The 18364-nt window shown below is 56.6% G+C and overlaps 1 protein-coding gene across 4 annotated transcripts in view; it reads left to right on the top strand.

Annotated features, from left to right (window-relative positions):
- SHISAL1 (shisa like 1) overlaps window positions 1-16676 on the top strand; it is a 75851-nt gene extending 59175 nt beyond the window's left edge. For 2 of the 4 annotated variants that reach the window (XM_070600040.1, XM_070600041.1), the window contains exon 5: window positions 10773-16676. In XM_070600040.1, coding sequence (XP_070456141.1) covers window position 10773 — 1 coding nt within the window. In that variant the 3' untranslated portion in view covers window positions 10774-16676. Of the gene's footprint in view, window positions 1-8809; window positions 8956-10772 lie in introns of all 4 variants that reach the window. The other 2 variants (XM_070600042.1, XM_070600043.1) reach the window with 2 other exon arrangements.
- The last annotated feature ends 1688 nt before the right edge of the window (window positions 16677-18364 follow it).

Here is an 18364-nt window from a genome sequence, read left to right as displayed (position 1 = left end):
ACGGAGCGTTTATTTTTACCCAGATGGGAGGAGCGCACCTGAGATGCCGTGTTCTCCATGGAGGGGGGAGGGCGTCACGAGGCAGCCACTTCCGCTGGTTCCTTAGGAAATGTTTATGGAGCAGCTGCCGCACGCCAGACACCGGCTGCCAGGGGGAGGTGTCCCGTGGCTCCGTTACCCTCTCTGCATTAAAGTAATAAGGTGCCATCTTATCTGCACAGCTTCATGCATTTCAGTCCAAGATATCAAACTTTCCAGGACCCATGAGGCTGCCTTGCCGCCCTGAGCACCCCTCCCCTGACATCCAGCCCCTAACTCATTCTGCCTGACCTTGGGCTGCATGTGGAATTGGGTGGCGTGGGCTCATAGCACCAGCATCTCTCACACAACGTTGTGTCTCTAAGAGAAATTCATCCACGTTGTTGTGTGTAGCGATCGGCCCTTGTTTTTCACTGCTGAGTAGTACTCCCCTGTATGGACATACCGCAGTTTGTTTATCCATTCACCTGCTGAGGACGTGTGGCTCATTTCCACTTCGGGGCCGTTGTAAGTGAAGCTGCTCTGAACACTCACACCCAGGCCTTCTGGGGAACTTGCACACACCATTGTCTGGGAATCATGCTAGTGTCCTGTGGCTGCTGACACAGATGACACAAACTAGTGGCTTAAAACAACACGAATGTAATCTCTCATAGTTCTGGAGGTCAGAGTTCAAAGTGAACCTCGTGAACGCCCGAGATCAAGGTGCCGGCAGCGCTGGTCCTGCGGGGGCTCCAGGGCGGAACTGTCCCCTGCCTCTCCCAGCTCCTGGCAGCCACCTGCCTCCGTGGCTCGGGGCTGCTCTGCCCCCTTGCCAGCGCTGGGCCTCGTCACTCTTTCCCTCCCAGCCCTGTCAGTGGGCGCAGAGGGCGGCTCACGGGAGTTTCCGTCACCTTTTCCAGATGCTTGCATGTCACTTTCTCTCATCATCACACGAGCACACCTCCACCAGGCAGCCTCCCAGGACCACACCTTCCGCGGCTAAGAGCTGGACCCCGGGGGACTGCGTGCGGTCTTAGCTCCGTGGGGTTGAATCCTACAGGCCCCGGTTCACTCGGGGCCCCGCGCCGTCTGCTCCCTGGTAAGATGCGGTTGACGGCGTCTCCGGGTTGCTGTGAGAACGTAATGGAAAACCTTGCAAAAGCTCCTGGCGCCACACCTGGCATATAGTCAGTGCTAAATACATGCGAGCTGTCAGCCCCGCGGAGGGCGCCTTGTCGGAGGTTCACCCAGCAATTTGTCCCGGTGCCTCTGACGACTCTGCCTCGGTGGGCGGGTTACTGTCACAGCCTCCTCCGCCTGCAGGAAGCGTCCATTGTTATTCAAATCGCCAGGTGTTCCGTCTCCTCTTCCCAATTAGGCTGCAGCTGCCAGCTGCCCACCCTCCTGTCCTGGGGGCCGAGGGCCAGGTTCCAGGCCGTGCCCTGCCCCAGAGGGGTGGCTGCGCAGCCCGGCGTTGGCAGCACAGGCTGGACTCCCAGCTCCACCGCTAAGTGGACACGTGACGCTGGGCCAGCTGAGGCGCCTCCCTGAGCATCAGTCTCCTCCTCTGTCTGTGGGGGAATAATGGCCCCCTGGGGCTGTTGGGCAGCTCTGCCAAGCTGTGCAGGGACCGTGCCGTTGGCACCAGCCCGGCCCTGCCTCCTCTGGAACGAGGAGCTCACGCCTGCTCCTTGGGGCCCGAGGGTCAAGTCCATCCCAATGCCTTCGCCTGGTGGCCAAAGCGCCTGGGGGCTCCCCCTCTCAACTCAGCCTCCCCAGGAGCATCCTGAGCCGTCCCCCCACCCCGCCCCCCCGGTCCTCTGAAGGGCCTTGGCTCAGGCCGGGCCTCCCCCCAACCCCGAGAGCCTTCCCATCTCCTGCTCACTCTGCTCAGGGCCCAGCTCGGCATCAGTGCCCAAGGGTTTTCCTGGGTCCCCATTCCCATCAAGGCCGTGCCCCCATGAACCCCAAGCCCTGGCTGCCGATGCAGCGTGGATCTGCCGCTCTGGCCTAGGGGTCCTGCTGTGGCTCCCACCCACTCAGAGCCCTCAAAGGCGGGACGCACACCTGACCAGGGTCTGAGCCCCAGCACCCAGCGCGGGCCGGGCCAAGGACGCCGCCAGGGAGCGAGCGCTGCCAGAGGCCTCGTGGGTGGCGGCAGCCTTGACACAAGTGGGAGGGGCACTGGTGGCCCCAAGCCTGGTTTCCCGGCGCTGTTGGCGGTAAGGGGCCAGGCCACCGGCACAGTGCCTGGGCGGCGGGCGGCCCCAGGACCAGGGGCAGGCGGGCTCTCGGGGACAGGCTGCTTGGGAGCGGCTTCCTGCGCTCGTGGACCGCAGCTGCCTGCGTGGCTGTGGCGCAGCTGCCACAGAAGCAGAACAAAAGTTGACCTTGGCGAAGCTTTGTTCTGGAAGTTTCTGTTGAAGTCGTGTTCCCAAGGCACATGGGCCACAGGGGCTGATGGGCTGGGCTGTGTCCAGATGAGCTGAGCCGGGGGGGGTCCGCGCGGTGAAGGGCCCTGCTGGCCAGCAGTGAGGATGGCCCTGCACGCCTGAAGTGGCATCAGGTGGATTCTGAGGTCCAGAGAGGTTAAGTGACTTGCCTGGGGTCACACAGCTTGTGAGCGGCAGAGCCAGGATATGGACCCAGGCCTGTATGACTCCGAGGCCCATGGCAATTCCTGCGCCAGCCCCTCCACAGCGCCATGTGGTCCTGACTGTCACCGAGACCCACGCGGGTCAGACCAGCTGCATGGAAGGGTGCCGAGGAGAGGGTGCCCCCAGCGTGTGGGGCACACCCGGGCCTGGAGAGAGAGTCCTTGGAAGGTGAGGCCGCGAAAGTAGCGACAGTGGGAAGCCCTGAGTGCCCAGCTCAGGCGGCAAAGCACTACCCTCCCAGGACCCAGAAGCAGAGTTTCCTTAATGTTACTGATCTTGAAATATTTCTTGTTCTGCGAAAGAATGTGTGTTCAACGTTCCTCTAAGGTGTAAAAATGCTGAAACAAATGCCACGTTCCCCTGGCCGGCCTGAGGAATAGAGCAGCGCCCACACCTGAGGCCCGGCCCGCCCTCCCCCTCGAGGGTCACCAGCCTCGATTTGGGGCCTGTCGTCCCCAGACGGAGGTGTCTCCCTAGGGAGTGAGACGGGGCTCGTCTGGACGGGGGGCCCAGGGCAGAGACGGCCACTTGGAGGCCTTGGCCAAGGTCGAGGGGATACTGCCTCCATTCAGAGAAGGGGGAGCCTGGAACAGAGAGAAGGGACATTGCTGCTGCCACCGTATCTCAGAAAGGCCACCAGGGCAGGGGACTGTGAACTGCATTAGGGGATTTGGCCCCATTGTAAGTTTTCTAGATAACTGAGCAGCCAAAAGGACAGTGGGCTTCGAGGTAGTGAGCTCACCATCCCTGTGGGAAGCCAAGCAAAAGCTAAACAGCCACCGGGACTTCCCCTCAAGCCTCCTCTGACTTTCCTCTTCCCCAGCCCTGAGGCCCCCTCTGTCTCAGATTCACCCCCCTGATGTCACTGTCTGCCCCTCCAGATGGGGTCTCCAGGGCTGGGGTCTGAATCATCTGCTACACGCTCCCCCCACCACGTTCTCAGGGCCAGGATAGAGCAGCGGGCACAAAACCAGGCAAGCCCTGCCCTCACGGAACGTTTGAGCTGGCGGGAAGGCAGACAGTCCTCAAATGACAGAGACGGGACATCACTGGTAGGGAGTGTGACAGGGAGAGTAAAGCAGGGACTGGGGTGCAGGAGGGCTGGGAAGGCCTCCTGGAGGAGCCGTCTGCACCACGCCCTGAGGTTGCTGAGAAAATGGGCCCTGCGTAGATGCCTAGAGAGCAGTCTAGGCAGAGGGAATGGCAGGTGCAAAGGCCCCGAGGCAGGAGTGCCCAGGAGTGTCGAAGGAACAGCACAGAGGCCTGTGCGGCTGGAGAAGAGTGACAAAGGCACATGACAGGAGGCCGCGTCAGAAGGGCACTGAGGGGGCAGCATGGAGGGTCAGCAGGGCCTTGGTGATGAGAAGATATTAGAGGGTTTTAAGCAGAAGAGGTTTAATATATATGTTTTTTAAAAACACAGAGAACTCTGGCTCCTGTGCTGAGAATACACTGCAGGGAGGTGGGGGCAGAGAAATCAGCTGAGTACTGAAATGCGCCAGGTGAGAGAGGACGGGGGCTCTGACGGCGGCAGTGACGGAGGAGACGGGGGGAAGTGGTGAGATCCTGTCTGTTTTGAATAGATGAGATTGGCCGATGGAGTGGACCTGGGTGAGAGGGGGAAGAGCGAGTCAGTGACGGCTCCGAGGCTTTTGACCTGAGCTCCTGGGAGGAGGGAGCCGCCGTGGGCTGAGATGCAGGGGGCCGAGGAGGAGCGGGTTTAGAGGGAAGCTCAGGAGTTCGGTGTTGGACGTGCTAAGAACGGGATGCCTGTTAGGCGGGCAGGGGGAGGTCCAGGAGGCCAGAAGTCAAGACGGAAGCTCAGGGGAGAGGCCTCAGCATTCGTTAAAGCCGCAGAACCAGGGAGAGCAGCCCAGGATGCGGGTCAGAGAATGGGGCGTGCAAGCGTGGGGCGTCCTGGGGCTGCTGCTGGGCCCTCGGAGGTCTGCGTCTCTCTGCATCATCGGGGATCCGCCGCCTTTGCGCCCGTGCCCTCCTGATGGACGATCCTGAGCTTTCACTTTGACCCGAGCTGCTGCAAAGAATGAGATTGCCCAGGGGCCACGTTGGTGGGATAATTGTAGGTGGAACCGCTGGGCCCAGGGCAAGGGCACCTGTAACTTTGCTTCCTGTCCGACCACCTTCCGGAAGGGACCCCAACGTCCCTCCTACCAGCAGCCAAGCAGAGGCTTTCCCCCCACAAACCAGCGGACCCGTGGCACCCACCCTCGTGATCTCAGCTGGGCGACGGTGAGAGATGGCGGCAGCTTCCTCTCGTCTGTCTGCTCTCCAGGACACTTGCCCGCGGCGGCTTTCTGTGCGTTTCTCTTGTTTCAGACCCTGCACTTGCGATTTGACGGTTTCTCCCTTTCTTCTTGGCAATTGGTCTGTTTGGCTTCTCTCCCCGTGGATCCTTTGGGTAATTTCTGTTTTCTTGGAAATTCACCCGTTTCGTCCAGGTTTTCTGATTTCGTTGGATAGAGTTGAGCGGGTAGGCGCCCCTGTTTTCTCTCCTCATCTGTCTGTTCCCCCTGTGTTTCCTGAGCGCCTGCTCTGTGCCCAGCATCATTATCGGTCCTGGGGAGAGAGCAGTGCACCAAAACCAAGGCAAGACCTCCTGTTATGGGGCCTACGGACGACGTAAAAACCATCTCCGTGAACTCTGCGGGCTGTTAGTGGTGACGAGAGCTGGGCAGAGAAACCACATGAGAACAGAGAGGGAGTTGAGACGCAGTGCAAGTTTGCACAGGGTGGTCGGAGAGGGTCTCAGAGACAGGTGACGTGAAGGCCATGAGGGCACAAGCGTGTGCTTATCTGGGAGAAGAGATGCAGGTGCTGGCGCGGCCGGGGTGTTGCCGGGGTCTCCAGAGAAACGGACCCAACAGAATGGACGTGTGTAAAGAGATTCCCTGTGAGGAGTTTGCTCCACAGCTGTGAAGGCCGAGAAGCCCCGAGAGCTGTGGTTGGCGAGCTGGAGCCCCAGGGCAGCAGATGGCGCAGGTTCCGGCCCGAGTCCCCTTGTGACGGCAGGAGGAGAGCGATGTCCAGGCTGAGACAGGCAGGCGGAGGGGGCCGCCCCTTCCTCCACCCATTAATTGGATTCGGGCTCCGCATGGACTGGAGGAGGCCCGCCCACATCGAGGAGGGCCACCTGCCTTACTCAGTTTACCCATTCAAATGGGAACCTCGCCCACAGCCGCCCTCACAGACACGCCCAAGATAACGTTTGACCAACTATCTGGGCCCCCGTGGCCCCATCAAGTTCCCATGTAACATGAGCCATCACGGCTGGAGTGGAGTGAGCAAAAGGGAGAAGATAGGGATCTGATCAGAGAGGCGCTGGAGGGGAAGGCCTTTGGCTTCTACTCTGAGGGAGATGGGAGCCATTGAGGGTTTGGGGCAGAGAAGTGACGTGATCCGATGTAGATTTTCACGGGATCCCTCTGGCTGCCGTGTGGAGGATAGACGGAAGGAGTGGACCAGCAAGGAGGCCATCGTGAGAATCCTGCTGGCGTGGACCACGGTGGGAGCAATGGAGGCAGCAGGGAGTACAAGGTTTATGGACATATCTGAAGGAGGGGCAATGGGGTCTACTAATGGATTGGATGTGGGGTTCGAGAGGAAGGGAGGGGCCAGAGATGCTCTGGGACTCTGATGTGAGCGACTGGAAGGACGGCGCTGTATCTACTGAGCTCAGGAAAATTGCAGGAAGAGCACAGCTGGGGAACAAGATCTGGATTTTAATTTGGGGCATATTAAGTTTGAGATGTCTGTTAATATCCAGTTGGTGATGTCAAGTAGATGGTTGGAGAAATGAGCCTGGAGTCCAGGGGAGAGCTTGAGGCTGGAGAGTCTTCAGTGCATAGGGAGTGTTTAAATCCTTGGGAGGACACAACATCCTCAGGACAGAGTAGAGATGGAGAGAAGAGACCAGGAAGACAGAGAGGGACCCAGAGAGGAGCCTGAGACAGAGGAGAGAACCGGGAGTGTCCCCGAGGCAGGAGGAGCGATCAGCTGTGTCAGGGCTGCTGAGAGAATGAGTGAAAGGAGGATCGAGAATGGACCACTGGATTTAGAAACATGCAGGTCTTTGTGACCTTGACAAGGGCAAATTCTGCAGAATAGTTGGGACAAAGCCCGTCTGGAGGGGCTAAGGGATGGCGGAGAAGTGGAATTGGAGAGCGAAAGAACTGCTAACTTGCCAGCGGTCACTCCCTCCCCCTGCTTTATTAGATTCCCAGCAGTTGATGTGTTTCACTGTTTTTCAAAAAGAACCACAAATTGCATTTATTTATTCATTCCTTCCTTTTCTGTTTTTAACTTCATTTCAGTTTTAATTTATCGATTGCTTTCCTATATGCCTTCCTTGGGTTTATTTTGCCTTTCTTTTCTAACTTTTTGAGTTGGATAGTTAATTTGTGTCTTTCTCATTTATTAATAGCAATATGTGAAGCTATAAATTGTCCTCTGAGTGTTGCATTAGCTGCATCCCACAGGGTCTGAATTGTAATACTTTTATTTTCGTTGTTGTCTAGATATCCTGCCATTTTGATTTTTTGCTCTCTCTCTGACTCAAAAGTAATTTTAAAGAGTGGTTAGACATCTTGGTGGTAGAGTTTGTTTTGTTTCGTGGTTTTGTTATTAATATTTTCAAATTCTATATCATGGTCAGAGAATGTTGTCTCATTTCTAGTTTGGGGAATTTACTTTCTTTGTGGCCTGATAGTCATTTTTTTGGGTGTGCATTTTCCAGGGCATTTGAACAGGGGGTGGAGTGTGTTTAATACACACACACACACACACACACACATGCACGTCTACTATGTTGTTAGTTTATTTGGCTCCCTCCATCCTTGTTTATGTTTTCGCCACCTTCATCTGCGATGGACTGAGAGAGGTGAATTAAAATGCACTAATACTAGCATCCTCTTTTTCTTCTTAAATTTTCTGCAGTTCTTGCTCGTGAACGTTGCGGCTGTGTTATTTGGTGCACAGACACTCATTACTCTTAGATCCTCGTGATGACTCTCATCTTGGTGCCCACACAAGGCCCTTCAATATTTCTTGCCCTGTTTTCAGCTTTGTCTAATATTCAGGAAAAGACCCCTGGTTTCTCTTAGTTTGCATTTGTTCACGATGTCTCTGCCCGTGCTTTTTTTTTTTTATTATTATTGTGGTAAAACACATAACATAAAATTTACCATTTTTTTTTAAAGATTTTATTTTTTCCTTTTTCTCCCCAAAGCCCCCCGGTACATAGTTGTATATTCTTCGTTGTGGGTCCTTCTAGTTGTGGCATGTGGGACGCTGCCTCAGCGTGGTTTGATGAGCAGTGCCATGTCCGCACCCAGGATTCGAACCAACGAAACACTGGGCCGCCTGCAGCGGAGCGCGTGAACTTAACCACTCGGCCAAGGGGCCAGCCCCAAAATTTACCATTTTAACCACTTTTTAGTGTACAGCTCAATGGCATTAAGTCCATTCGCATCGTTGTGCATCCATCACCACCGTCCATCTCCAGAGCTTTTTCATCATCTGCCCGTCCTTTTTATGAAAACTTTGTGAATCATTCTACCTTCAGTGGATTTTGTTTATAATCTTATCCGAGAGTCTTTTTTTTTTTAGCAAGTGTGTGGCTCATTAACATTTACTGATATGGCAGATACATTTGGTCTTAGTTCTGTCATCATAGTTTGTGATATGCTTTCTGCTTTTATAGCTTTTGTGTGGGTTGTCAATTTTCACCATATGGTCTCTGTTTTCTTTGTTTTATTTTTTGTGTGTACGTCTTCTGACAATTTGGAAAGCTGTGTTTCTGAGCTCATGGTTATCTTGATAATTATACTGTGTTATGGTACCCTTAATCTTCTGTTTCTTTAGACAATGTTTATTTTCTCCCTACTATGAATGAGGTCCAAATTAGACTATTTCTACTCTCCCTCCCTACTCTCCCTTCCACCAAATGATTTTAAGTGATTATATTACTTTTTCTATTTACTTTTGTACCTCTAATGTTACTTATACCTCTAAATGATTCTTTAGACCTCCAAGTATAAATAAATAAGACATAGTTTATGTATATTACTCCCCTCCTTCTCACCTGCACCCCTCCTATCTATTATTATTTACAGTAGTCCCGTCTTATCCACACGGGATTCCTGCCAAGACCCCAGCAGATGTTGGAAACAGTGGATGGTACTGAACCCCACAGTGATCCCCATTATCCAGTTTTGCTTTCCACGGCCCCAGTCACCTGTGGTTGAGGGGTAACCGAGAGGTACCACTGTGTGTCAGTTCTCTGCTTTCTCTTTCCTTCTTTCCATAACAGTCACCATCCTTCAACTTGTTTCAGACACAGTCCCACAGTTAGAGAGATTCTCACTGCCACGGCTCTTGCCAGAGTTACCCCATTTAGCCTTGGTTTTCTGGTAATTTATATAAGAAGGGCTCATGGGAACTATAATTCAAAAATATGTTCAAAAAGTTTCCTGTTGACTTTATACTTAAAAGATGGTTCCTGTGGGCTGTAAGTCCTTGGTGCATTCATTCCTTCACTCCACAAATGTTTATTGAGCCCCTACCGTGTGCCTGTTGTGGCTTTGGACCCTGGCAACACAGCAGCGGACACGGCACACAAACGCCTCGGCCTGTTGTATGTTGCCTTCTAGTTGGGGGAGACAGACAGCAAACTTGACCAGCAAGGAAAATACGTGCTGTGCTGGATAGAGATACGTGCTGTGGGGGAGGATGAGGCGGGGTGGGGACACCGGAGCGGGCTTTTTCTACTCCCTGGGATCTCTCACCTCGAGCCCGTGCTCACGTTCCCACTAATGCAGGGTTGGGGGTTGGCCCAGCCCCTTGGAGTGTCACTCGCTCTGGAAAGATGGGCTGTGCCGGCTTGGTTAGAGCCCCTCCCTGGACGTCCCCCCCTGCCACCGTGCCCCTGCCAACCACACTGGGGCTGCCTGAAGACAGCTCACGAGTCCAGAGCTGTCAGCAGGTGCGCGTAGCAGAGAGGCAGCCGCAGTGGGTGAGGCGGGCGGTTGGGGCCGCGCCAGCCCGGGTTTCTCCCTGCTTCCCCTCCACCCGCATCAGTGAGGGTCCTTCATCCTCCTGGTCTTCCTCTGGGTTCACGTCCCCTTCCCCACAGACTTCCGCTCACACAGCGTTGGCTGGGCTGGGTCATGTGACCACTCCTGTGTGCAAGGGAGTCTGGACAGGGGAGTATTTGTGATGGGACAATGGCCCCTATAAATGGGCACAGGAGAGGGGCTGCCCTGTGCCTGCCGCAGGTGGGGGTTGTGCTTCTGTTCCTCAGTGTCCTCGTTTGGAGGTGATTTTGAGAGGGGAAAGGATAAAGGCAGCTCGACTCTGCCAATCAAAGCTGAACGCACCCCGTGGGCTGGTGTCCACCCTCCTGGTCCTCCGCCAGGAGCGCCCTGGCTCCTCCCCGTGGTTCTGTGGGGTGTGCTCGTATCCAGCAGTGTGATGCCAAGACTCATGATGATTTTTGCGATGAGGATGAGTGGTATCTGTATCTGTTCATGTTTCCCCGTTGGTTGTAGCAAAGGTGGCCATATGGTTTATCGTCCAAGTCAGAACGATTTCAGGATGACAAGGGAACAATATTAAAAATTATGTCAGAACAGCAGGTGTTGACTGGGACCGTCCCCAGGTGAGATGTGCAATCACCTGGTAATTCCTGGGGTAAAAGAATACTGGTTTTTTTTGTGAGTTGATTTGATGTGTCACAGATTGAAAACTGTATCTTTCCCTCCACCCTCTCTTTCTAATAATTAGCCTTTTTATTCTCTGGGACTTTCTGTGTGTGTCATCTGCCAGCCGGTGTAATTCTCCTCCACTGCTGACGCACTCTGCTTTTTCTTGTCTTATTGCACGGGCCGGGGCGCTAGTAATTCCGGGAACCACATTAAGACTTTCCAGTCTTAAAGTCACATGGTTCTCAATTATCCACAAGACGAAGACGGGTCATGCGCTCAGAGAAAACCTGGCTTCTCCTGGCCCTGAGGCCCGAGAGAAGTGTTCCTGGTGTGTCCCCACCATGTGATATTTTCTTTCCTTCTGCTTCCCCAGAAAACCCTTTTGCCGTGCCTCAGGATAGGGGAGGTGAGACCAGAAGCACCCGGCGCAGCCTCCGAGAAGAACAGCTTCCACAGAGACGCCAGGGAGAGCCGAGGCGGCCGCAGCGGTGGCAGAGAAGGGAACGCCGCCTGTGCCCAAAACCCCCTGCTGCGGACTTCTACAGCTGGGAGCAAACTCAGGGGAGGGGGCCGGCGGTGCAGGGTGGGGGGCTCTGAGTCACCCGTCCACAAGCAATAGTCCCATTTTGGGCTGGTGGCTTCTGAGAGGTGACGCCCTTGTGGACTCAGGATGACCGACACTAAGCTGCTCCGGCCGGTTCAGGCCGGGAGGGTTCAGGCCTACGCATCATCCCCACAGTTCCCCTGACTCTGCTTCCTCCGGTAGTGGCCCGTGGGCCTATGTGTGTCTGAATATTGAATGTGAGTGTGTGTGTGTGCGCGTGTGTGATTCAGAGTGTTCTTTGTGTTTGTTTGGCTGGTTTTTATTGGGGTCCCCCAGCTCTCTGATGGGCACGGGTCACCACGTGGTGGGGGTCCTCGCCAGCATCCCAGGCGGGCTCCGGCTTCTTGCACCAGCTGGCAGCTGTGAAGCAGAGGGAGTTGCGAGCATGGGACACGGCCCCGCTGTGTCTCTGGGGACACTGGGGACTGGAAAATGCCAGTGAGGGTCCGTCCTACAGGATCTGTTCCCGTAACAACAGTAACAATAAGGGGCACGTCTGAGCAGGCGTGAGGTTGGGTGTCTTCATGCACACCTCTCTCGTTCTCCGGGAATGGGTGGGGTCAGTCCCCTGCAGAAGTGGCTCAGAGCGAGGGAGGTGCCCAGGGTCACACAGCCAGGAGGACATCAGCCCCTCAGTTTGCCGTCAGGGGTGCAGGAACCCAAGGTCCAGCCTCCCCAGCCAGGGCGCCCCCAGCACCGTCCCCGCAGCGTCTCCCCAGTGGATGCTCCGTTGCTCTGCGTTCTCCACCGTCACCGCCCCGGAACCCTTGTTCACGTAGCACATTCTGGTTAAGCACCTGCCGTGTGCCGGGCCCCGTGCTGGGCAGTGATGGGGACGCGACGTGGGTAAGGCAGGCCTTGTCTCTGCCCCGGGGGGGCCGCCGTCTGGTGAGAGATATAGACACACAGATCTTTGCTGGACAGGGTGACGAGCACTTATGGAAACTCAGAGGAGAAGGTTCTAGAAACCCTTCCACTTTAAGGTGGGACTTCCACGCAAACCTGGATGTCCATCCACAGTGCTCACCGCCTTCAGCCACCCCCTGCCCCAGTGGCATCATCCAGGCAGTGATCACACAAATCCCCAAGAGCCGCACTGCCAGTGTAGACGCACTCGCGCTGGTGTCAGTGATCCTAAAGTCTCCCCCAGCCCTTAGGGCAGTGAGCGCTGCCGAATAAGTGCGTGTCCCCTCTGATTGTGTGTCCTCACTCAGCCAGACCCAGTGTCCTCGCTGTTCATCACACCCAGCAGTGAGCAGCAGGCCCTGCTCACGGTGCTGGTTTTCTAGCTGCGGAGAGAGGGCAGTGAAGAAATTAGTGAGTAAGGAAGATAGCAACAGTGGTGAGCCTTCTGCTGAGAATTCAGTCGAAACCACGTTAGTGAGGGTCTTGTGGAGCTTGTGTGGTTCCGGAAGGCCTTTCTGCACAGGTGACAGTTAAGCCCAGATCTGAATGGTGTACAAGAGCCAGTCATGGGCATTAGAGGTGCGAGAAGAGCATTCCAGGCAGAGGGGAGAGCTCGTGCAAAGGCCCTGAGGCAGCAAGAGGCTTAGTGGTTTCAAGGAACCCAGAGGGAGAATGGAAGGAGATAAAGGTCAGAGAGCCCAGACTCTGTGGTTCACTGTGAGTCACTGTCAGGCTGCACAAGCACAATGCCCCAGCCTTTGATCAAGCAGAAAGAACTTTCCAGGTGTAAAGCATTTCCTATACAGCCTGGCTTTTCATCCTCTCAACAGCCCCACAAAGAAGGGACACTCCCCGCTTCATGGACTAGGAACTGAGGCTCAGATGAGTCAAGCTGCTTGCTCAAGGTCACACAGCTGGCCTTGGAAGACCCAAGCCCATAGCGTCAGTCGCGTCTCCTCCAGACAGTGATACACAGCTTGGCAGAGGCAGGGCTCTCAATTAGGGGTAGCGTGGCTTCCTTTCCCCCAGACGCTGAGTCATCACAGAACATGCCCCAGGGCCTTGCCCCTGCCGGGCAGCAATTGCTGTGGAAGGGTGCTCACAGCCATTCAGCACAGCTGGATCAGCCCGCACCTGCAACCCACGTGCACAGCCTCGGGAGTCAAAGGAACCTAAACTGGGCTGGGGGGTGGAGGGTGAGCACAAGACCCAGATTCCGACATCAGCTCTGCGTTAAGAGCAGTGTGCTTGGGCTAGTCCTCTCTGCCCAGTTTCCCCATCGGTAAGAGGAGGGAGTCAGTGGGCCATCAGGGGGCTCGCACCTCTGGCTTCCTGCGGTTCTGGGTGACGCTCATGCAGCTGCTCAGACAGAAGGGCTTCCTCTGCTAAGAAGGAGCTTGTGGCCTTGCCTCCCCGCCCTGAATGCCCAGAGCCAGAGCTCACTGTCCCGTAGCCCAGCCGGGCTGGGGTTCAGCTGAGTGGCCTCCCTGAGGTTTGCGACCTGCGGGCTGCTGCACCTGGCCCGCCAGGGGTCTCAGGAGCGACTGAGAACCCTGCAGCAGGTTACAGTTGCAGCCGGGCTGGGATCCGCAAATGCTGTTGTAAGCCGGAAGCCTCCCACACGTGGCTCAGCAGACATCACAGACTTTGCACACCAGTGCAGAGCAGCCTGCGGTGTAGACGGACCCAGAGTGTGGAGACCCCCAGCACCGCCCCTGCCCAGCTGAGTGGCCTTGGGGGAATCACTTCTCTTCTCTGAGCCTCAGTTTCTCACCTGTCAAGTGTGTGGGACAGGGGGATGGGAGGAAGGTACCCACACTCACTGCCTTGCAGTGTGGCCGAGGCGGGTGAGGATGGTGCCTGTGGTGTGAACACCCAGAGTGGAAGACATGAGTGCCGCTCAGTCATTCCCGATGCCGAGGGCTCCTCAAAACCCCACGGGACCCCACTCATCCCGACGAGAGCCGGTCCCCGTGCTCCCGGGGCGGGTGGACGTGCCAGTTGGCAGAGTGTCCCTGAGAATATGATGCAGGGGGGTGACGAGACCAAGTAGAGATTTATAGCGTTGGCGTTTTTCAGTGACTCCCAAACCTGATTTTTCAAGCTGCCTCTGTTTACTCTTTACTGTGAGCTTCTGGCTGTTCACCACGTCGTCTGTAAAAATAACAATAATAATAATCCAAGAAGAGGAGGACCACGAGCCCGCCGAGGAGTTTGCATCCGCCGCTGGTCTGTGCCACGGACTCCTGTGTTTGTCAGGACCTTTTCCCGCTGGGAACGGTGTGTTATTAACGAGCAGTTTTATGCTTTCCTTCTCGTCCGCATACGGTGTGCCTGTGCGTTCCGGGATCTCTATTCAGAACCAGTACCTGGTAGCGCCCCCGGGCCCCTCCGCCCTCTCCTTGGCCTTCGGAGTTGCCTGCCGGGCGAGCATCTGATGCCGACCAGGACCAACCTGAAACAGGCCTTAATCGAAAACACACACGCACACACGCACGCACGCCCGCACGCACACACGGGCATGTGTGCACACACACATGAATGCACAGGTGCACACACGCGATTCTGTGGGTTGATCCGGTCTCTCTTGCTGTCTCTGATGCTTTAGAAAGTCAGCAGGTAGACTGCTAGCTAGGGTGGGTGGCATGTCCCCTCCTCAACCAAAAACCCCTTCAGGCAAATTTGTCCCCGGAACTGGAAAGGACGGGGGGCATCGAGGAGACCTGGCCAGGAATAGAGGATGACAGGCCTCCGCCAAGAGATACTTCTCGGGCTACTGTCACATCGAAAGCTCTCTTTAGGTCATTTCAGTCATTTCTGAGTTCCGTGCCCTCCGGCCCTCTGCCGTCCCCCTGGCTGTCTGTCCCTGCCCTCGCCCCCAGCTCAGCAGACACTCCATCCGCTGCGTCTACTAGAGCTTGTGCTGTAAAAGAAGACACAGTTCCCCGGAGTCGGAGACTTTTAGAATGTATTCTTTGGTTTATTTTAATCTTTTCCACTCGGCCGATTGGTCCCCCGACAGGAGGAGTCACGCCATAGGTGGCCTCCAGAAGTGAATTTGCAGATTCCTTGACAGTCCCGATCGACGTGTCAGCCCGACTGGAGGTACTGGGGGCACCTCTTGTCCGTTTGGAGGGGCAGCCACGTCACGGCAGAGCCCCCATCTCCGCTACGGAAACCTGGGTGCAATAGTGGAGGCGGCCGGTGTGGCACCTGACCTTCCTGCTCACCTGGCGAGCACCACACGGCATCTGCCTAGTCCCCACAGACTGTCCAAGAGGTCAGGGGGCACCCGACCCCCCAGAGTGGGTGACACTGTTGTCACTGCCGTCTGCAGCCCCGGAACACATCACCAGACGGGGGTGATGCCCTGTGCGCCCCTCCCGTGCCACCAATGCCACGCAAGGCCCCCAGCCCCTCCCTGTGGCACAGAGGCAGCCCCAGACGGTAGGAGGCGAACGTGTGCAGCTTCGGGATCCATGGTCCGAAAAACTCAAATGTTGAAATCGGGGAGTCAGGTGACATAGAAGATCCTAGAAAAAAAAAATTTGTTCACGCATGCATTCACTCATCTGTTCAACAAATATTTATCCAGTGCCCATCTGGAAGCAGGTCCCACTGTGCACGGAGATGTCAGGGAACACGCCACATCCTCGGGAGAGGCTGGCATCGCCTGTGACGTGACTAGTTGTGCCTAATAGTTAGGGATGCTCAGATTCACAAAGCAAATAAGGAAGACTTACCTATCCCATCCACGAAAGTGGCCATGGAGGTAGCATTGTCCCCCTGTCCCCAAGTGTCCTGTCCAAAACCCTGCCAGATAGTTGGTGCTAGATAGATGCTTGGTGAGTGAGTGGCTTTGACTGCGAGTCAGACTGTACCTAAACCTCCTATGTTCACTGCAAAGCCCCAACCCCTTTGCCCTTGACAGACTGAAATTCAGGGCTGCTGCAGTGCCCGCTTCCAGAGGGCACCATTCCTCTCAAATGCGCCGTGAGCAGCCACCCCGGGTTTGTGCAATGAGGTGCCCAGTGAATTACCCTAAGCTGCCCTCCGAAACGTGCAGGTCCCATCGAAGTCAGACGAAGTCAAGGGAGGATGGCCGTGCACATGAGGCCAGGCGGCCCCCCCTCCCGAGGAGCCAGGTCAGGAAGGGGACGGGGCCACAAAGGGGTGCAGGGGGGCGGGGGGAGGAGCCATGAGCCCATGGCAGGTCAGGAAGTTACAGCTTCCACGGCCGCTGTGGGCGTCCCGTGTGGCCCCACTGGAACCAGACTGGTGACCGAGAGGGTGTCTTCCTGGACCCTCGCCTTAGTTTCTCATGCGCAGTTTCCTCCTCATTTCGATGTTAGAGCTAGTGGGCTCCGTCACAGGCAGATAACCAAACGGTCAGTCTGGGTCACGTGCAATAACTAAGTGGGGACTCCGAGGGAGGGGGCTCCGTGCCCCTAACGGCAGGAAACCCCACCCAGGGCCCGTGTGTCCTCCCCAGGGTCAGGGGACAAGGGCATGTGGCTACAGGTGGGACAGAAACGGTTTCTCTCTCCCGTAAAGCCCGACTTCATCCGAGCCAGCCTGGGGGGCCCTCTGAGAGCTGACAACCGGGGAAAACCAAAAACCAATACTGTTCCTAATAATAATACACTATAATGTACCAATAACCGTGTGTTTTCCACTGCCCGCTGTTGCGCTGCTCCCGTCTTTATATACAGTAGTTTTTATAAAGATGTCCTGAGGTTTTAATAAAGGAGTGTCTCGTCAACTGTTCCCGGTGTTAGAATCTGCTTTGATGTTTCAGAAGGCGCCCGCGGGAAGCTGTGTCGTGCTGTCATTCTCTGTGGGGGCCGGCGGAGGACCAGGTGGGGGGTCAGCCGAGGGGCTGTCTAGGGGCACGTTAGGGGCAGCTGGTCACCTGAGTTCACCCTTCAGACCGCAGGGAGTGCAGCACCAAGGGCAGATTGAGAGGCCAGGCGGGGCCCCCTCCCGAGGAGCCAGGTCAGGAAGGGGACGGGGCCACGAAGGGGCGCGGGGGGCGGGGGAGGAGCCGTGAGCCCATGGCAGGTCAGGGACAGCTGCTGCCGGGGGAGCAGTGAGTCCTGACCCCTGCGACCTTGTTTTCCGGGTGAACCGTCACACCTCAGGCTGCGGCCATGAGAGCAGCTCTTCCTGGCTCAGAAGGACCAGACGACGGACGGCTCCGGCCAGTGGTTCTCAGAAAGACCAGACTCCCGCACTCCAGGACGGAGGGACGTGCTTGTTGGGCAAACAGGGGTTTGTGCCTCCAATAACCGCGGCCCGAGGCGGCCGACTGGACCTCTTCCCCCAGGTCTCCAGCCCAGGAGCAGTTTGGCGGGAGCAGCGATGCTCAGAGGCACGGGGCCCACGTCAGGCTCCCAGCAGTTTCCATCGCCAGCGCTCTTCCAGCTCTTCCTCCCACCTCCAGACCCGAGTCCCATCCGATGGCCGAGTGGTGGGGGGGACACACCTCCTCCCCAGCCCACCCAGCTTCAGGGCTGGGCGCAGGAAAAGGACCAGACACCAGGCGGGGGGCACGCAGGATGGCTGCCGCTGTTTGCCGCTGCGCGCACACTGTTGGGGTGCAATGAGGCCCCTTTGGAGGGCACGGGGGTCTTCCCATGCCCCTGTCTCCAGGCGAGGAGCAGGCCCGGGAGCAGCTGCACATGTGGGGCGGCAGTCTTCCCACAGCAGGCCGCCCACGGCCCCACGGCTGAGGCCCCACCGCTGAGGCCCCTGGTGCTAGCAGCCCTCCTGGGAGGGGACACCAGCAGGCCCAGGCACTTTCTGGGCTAGACATCCCCCAACCCCCGTCCTGCTGGAAGCTTCCTGCCCTCTGCAGACCCAGAGGCGAGAGGGCCTGTGGTCTCCACGTCCCCCCAGCCCCCAGCCCCCCATCCTCTTCTTCTCTGCCCAGGGCCTTGCGAGTCTGTGCCACACAGACCAACCGACTCGGGAAGGAAGTAAAGGGTCCTCTCTGCCTGCAGGCACCTCACGTCTCTGTGAGTGGTCACCTTAAAACCCATCCCTGCACACACCCACACCCACAAAGAAACACACACACACACAGACACACACACATGCACAGACCCACACAGACACAGAAACACACACACACAGAAACACACAGACATACACACACAGAAACACACACAGACACACACACAAAGACACACAGAGGAACACACACCTCTCCCCTTGGCTCTGAGAGGGGCAGAATAACCTCCCTGAACGAAGCCTGTGCTCCTTGAAAGCCGCCTCCTCTCTCCCAGTCGTCCCTTCCGCTGGGGCAGGGTTCATTCTGGCCCCAACAGCTGGCAGGGTGACAACACAGGAGAAGGGACAGTGGCTTCAGGCTCCTTGGGGCCTCGTCTTCGACTTGATCGTATGGGCCCTGGGGAGCCACGGGCAGGCTGGGGGCAAAGGAGAGCCATCAGCGG

This window comes from Equus przewalskii, chromosome 29, assembly GCF_037783145.1.
Source record: "Equus przewalskii isolate Varuska chromosome 29, EquPr2, whole genome shotgun sequence".
Classification (NCBI taxonomy): Eukaryota; Metazoa; Chordata; class Mammalia; order Perissodactyla; family Equidae; genus Equus; species Equus przewalskii.
Note: the sequence above shows the minus strand (reverse complement) of the source record. Positions and strands in the feature narration are given on the sequence as shown.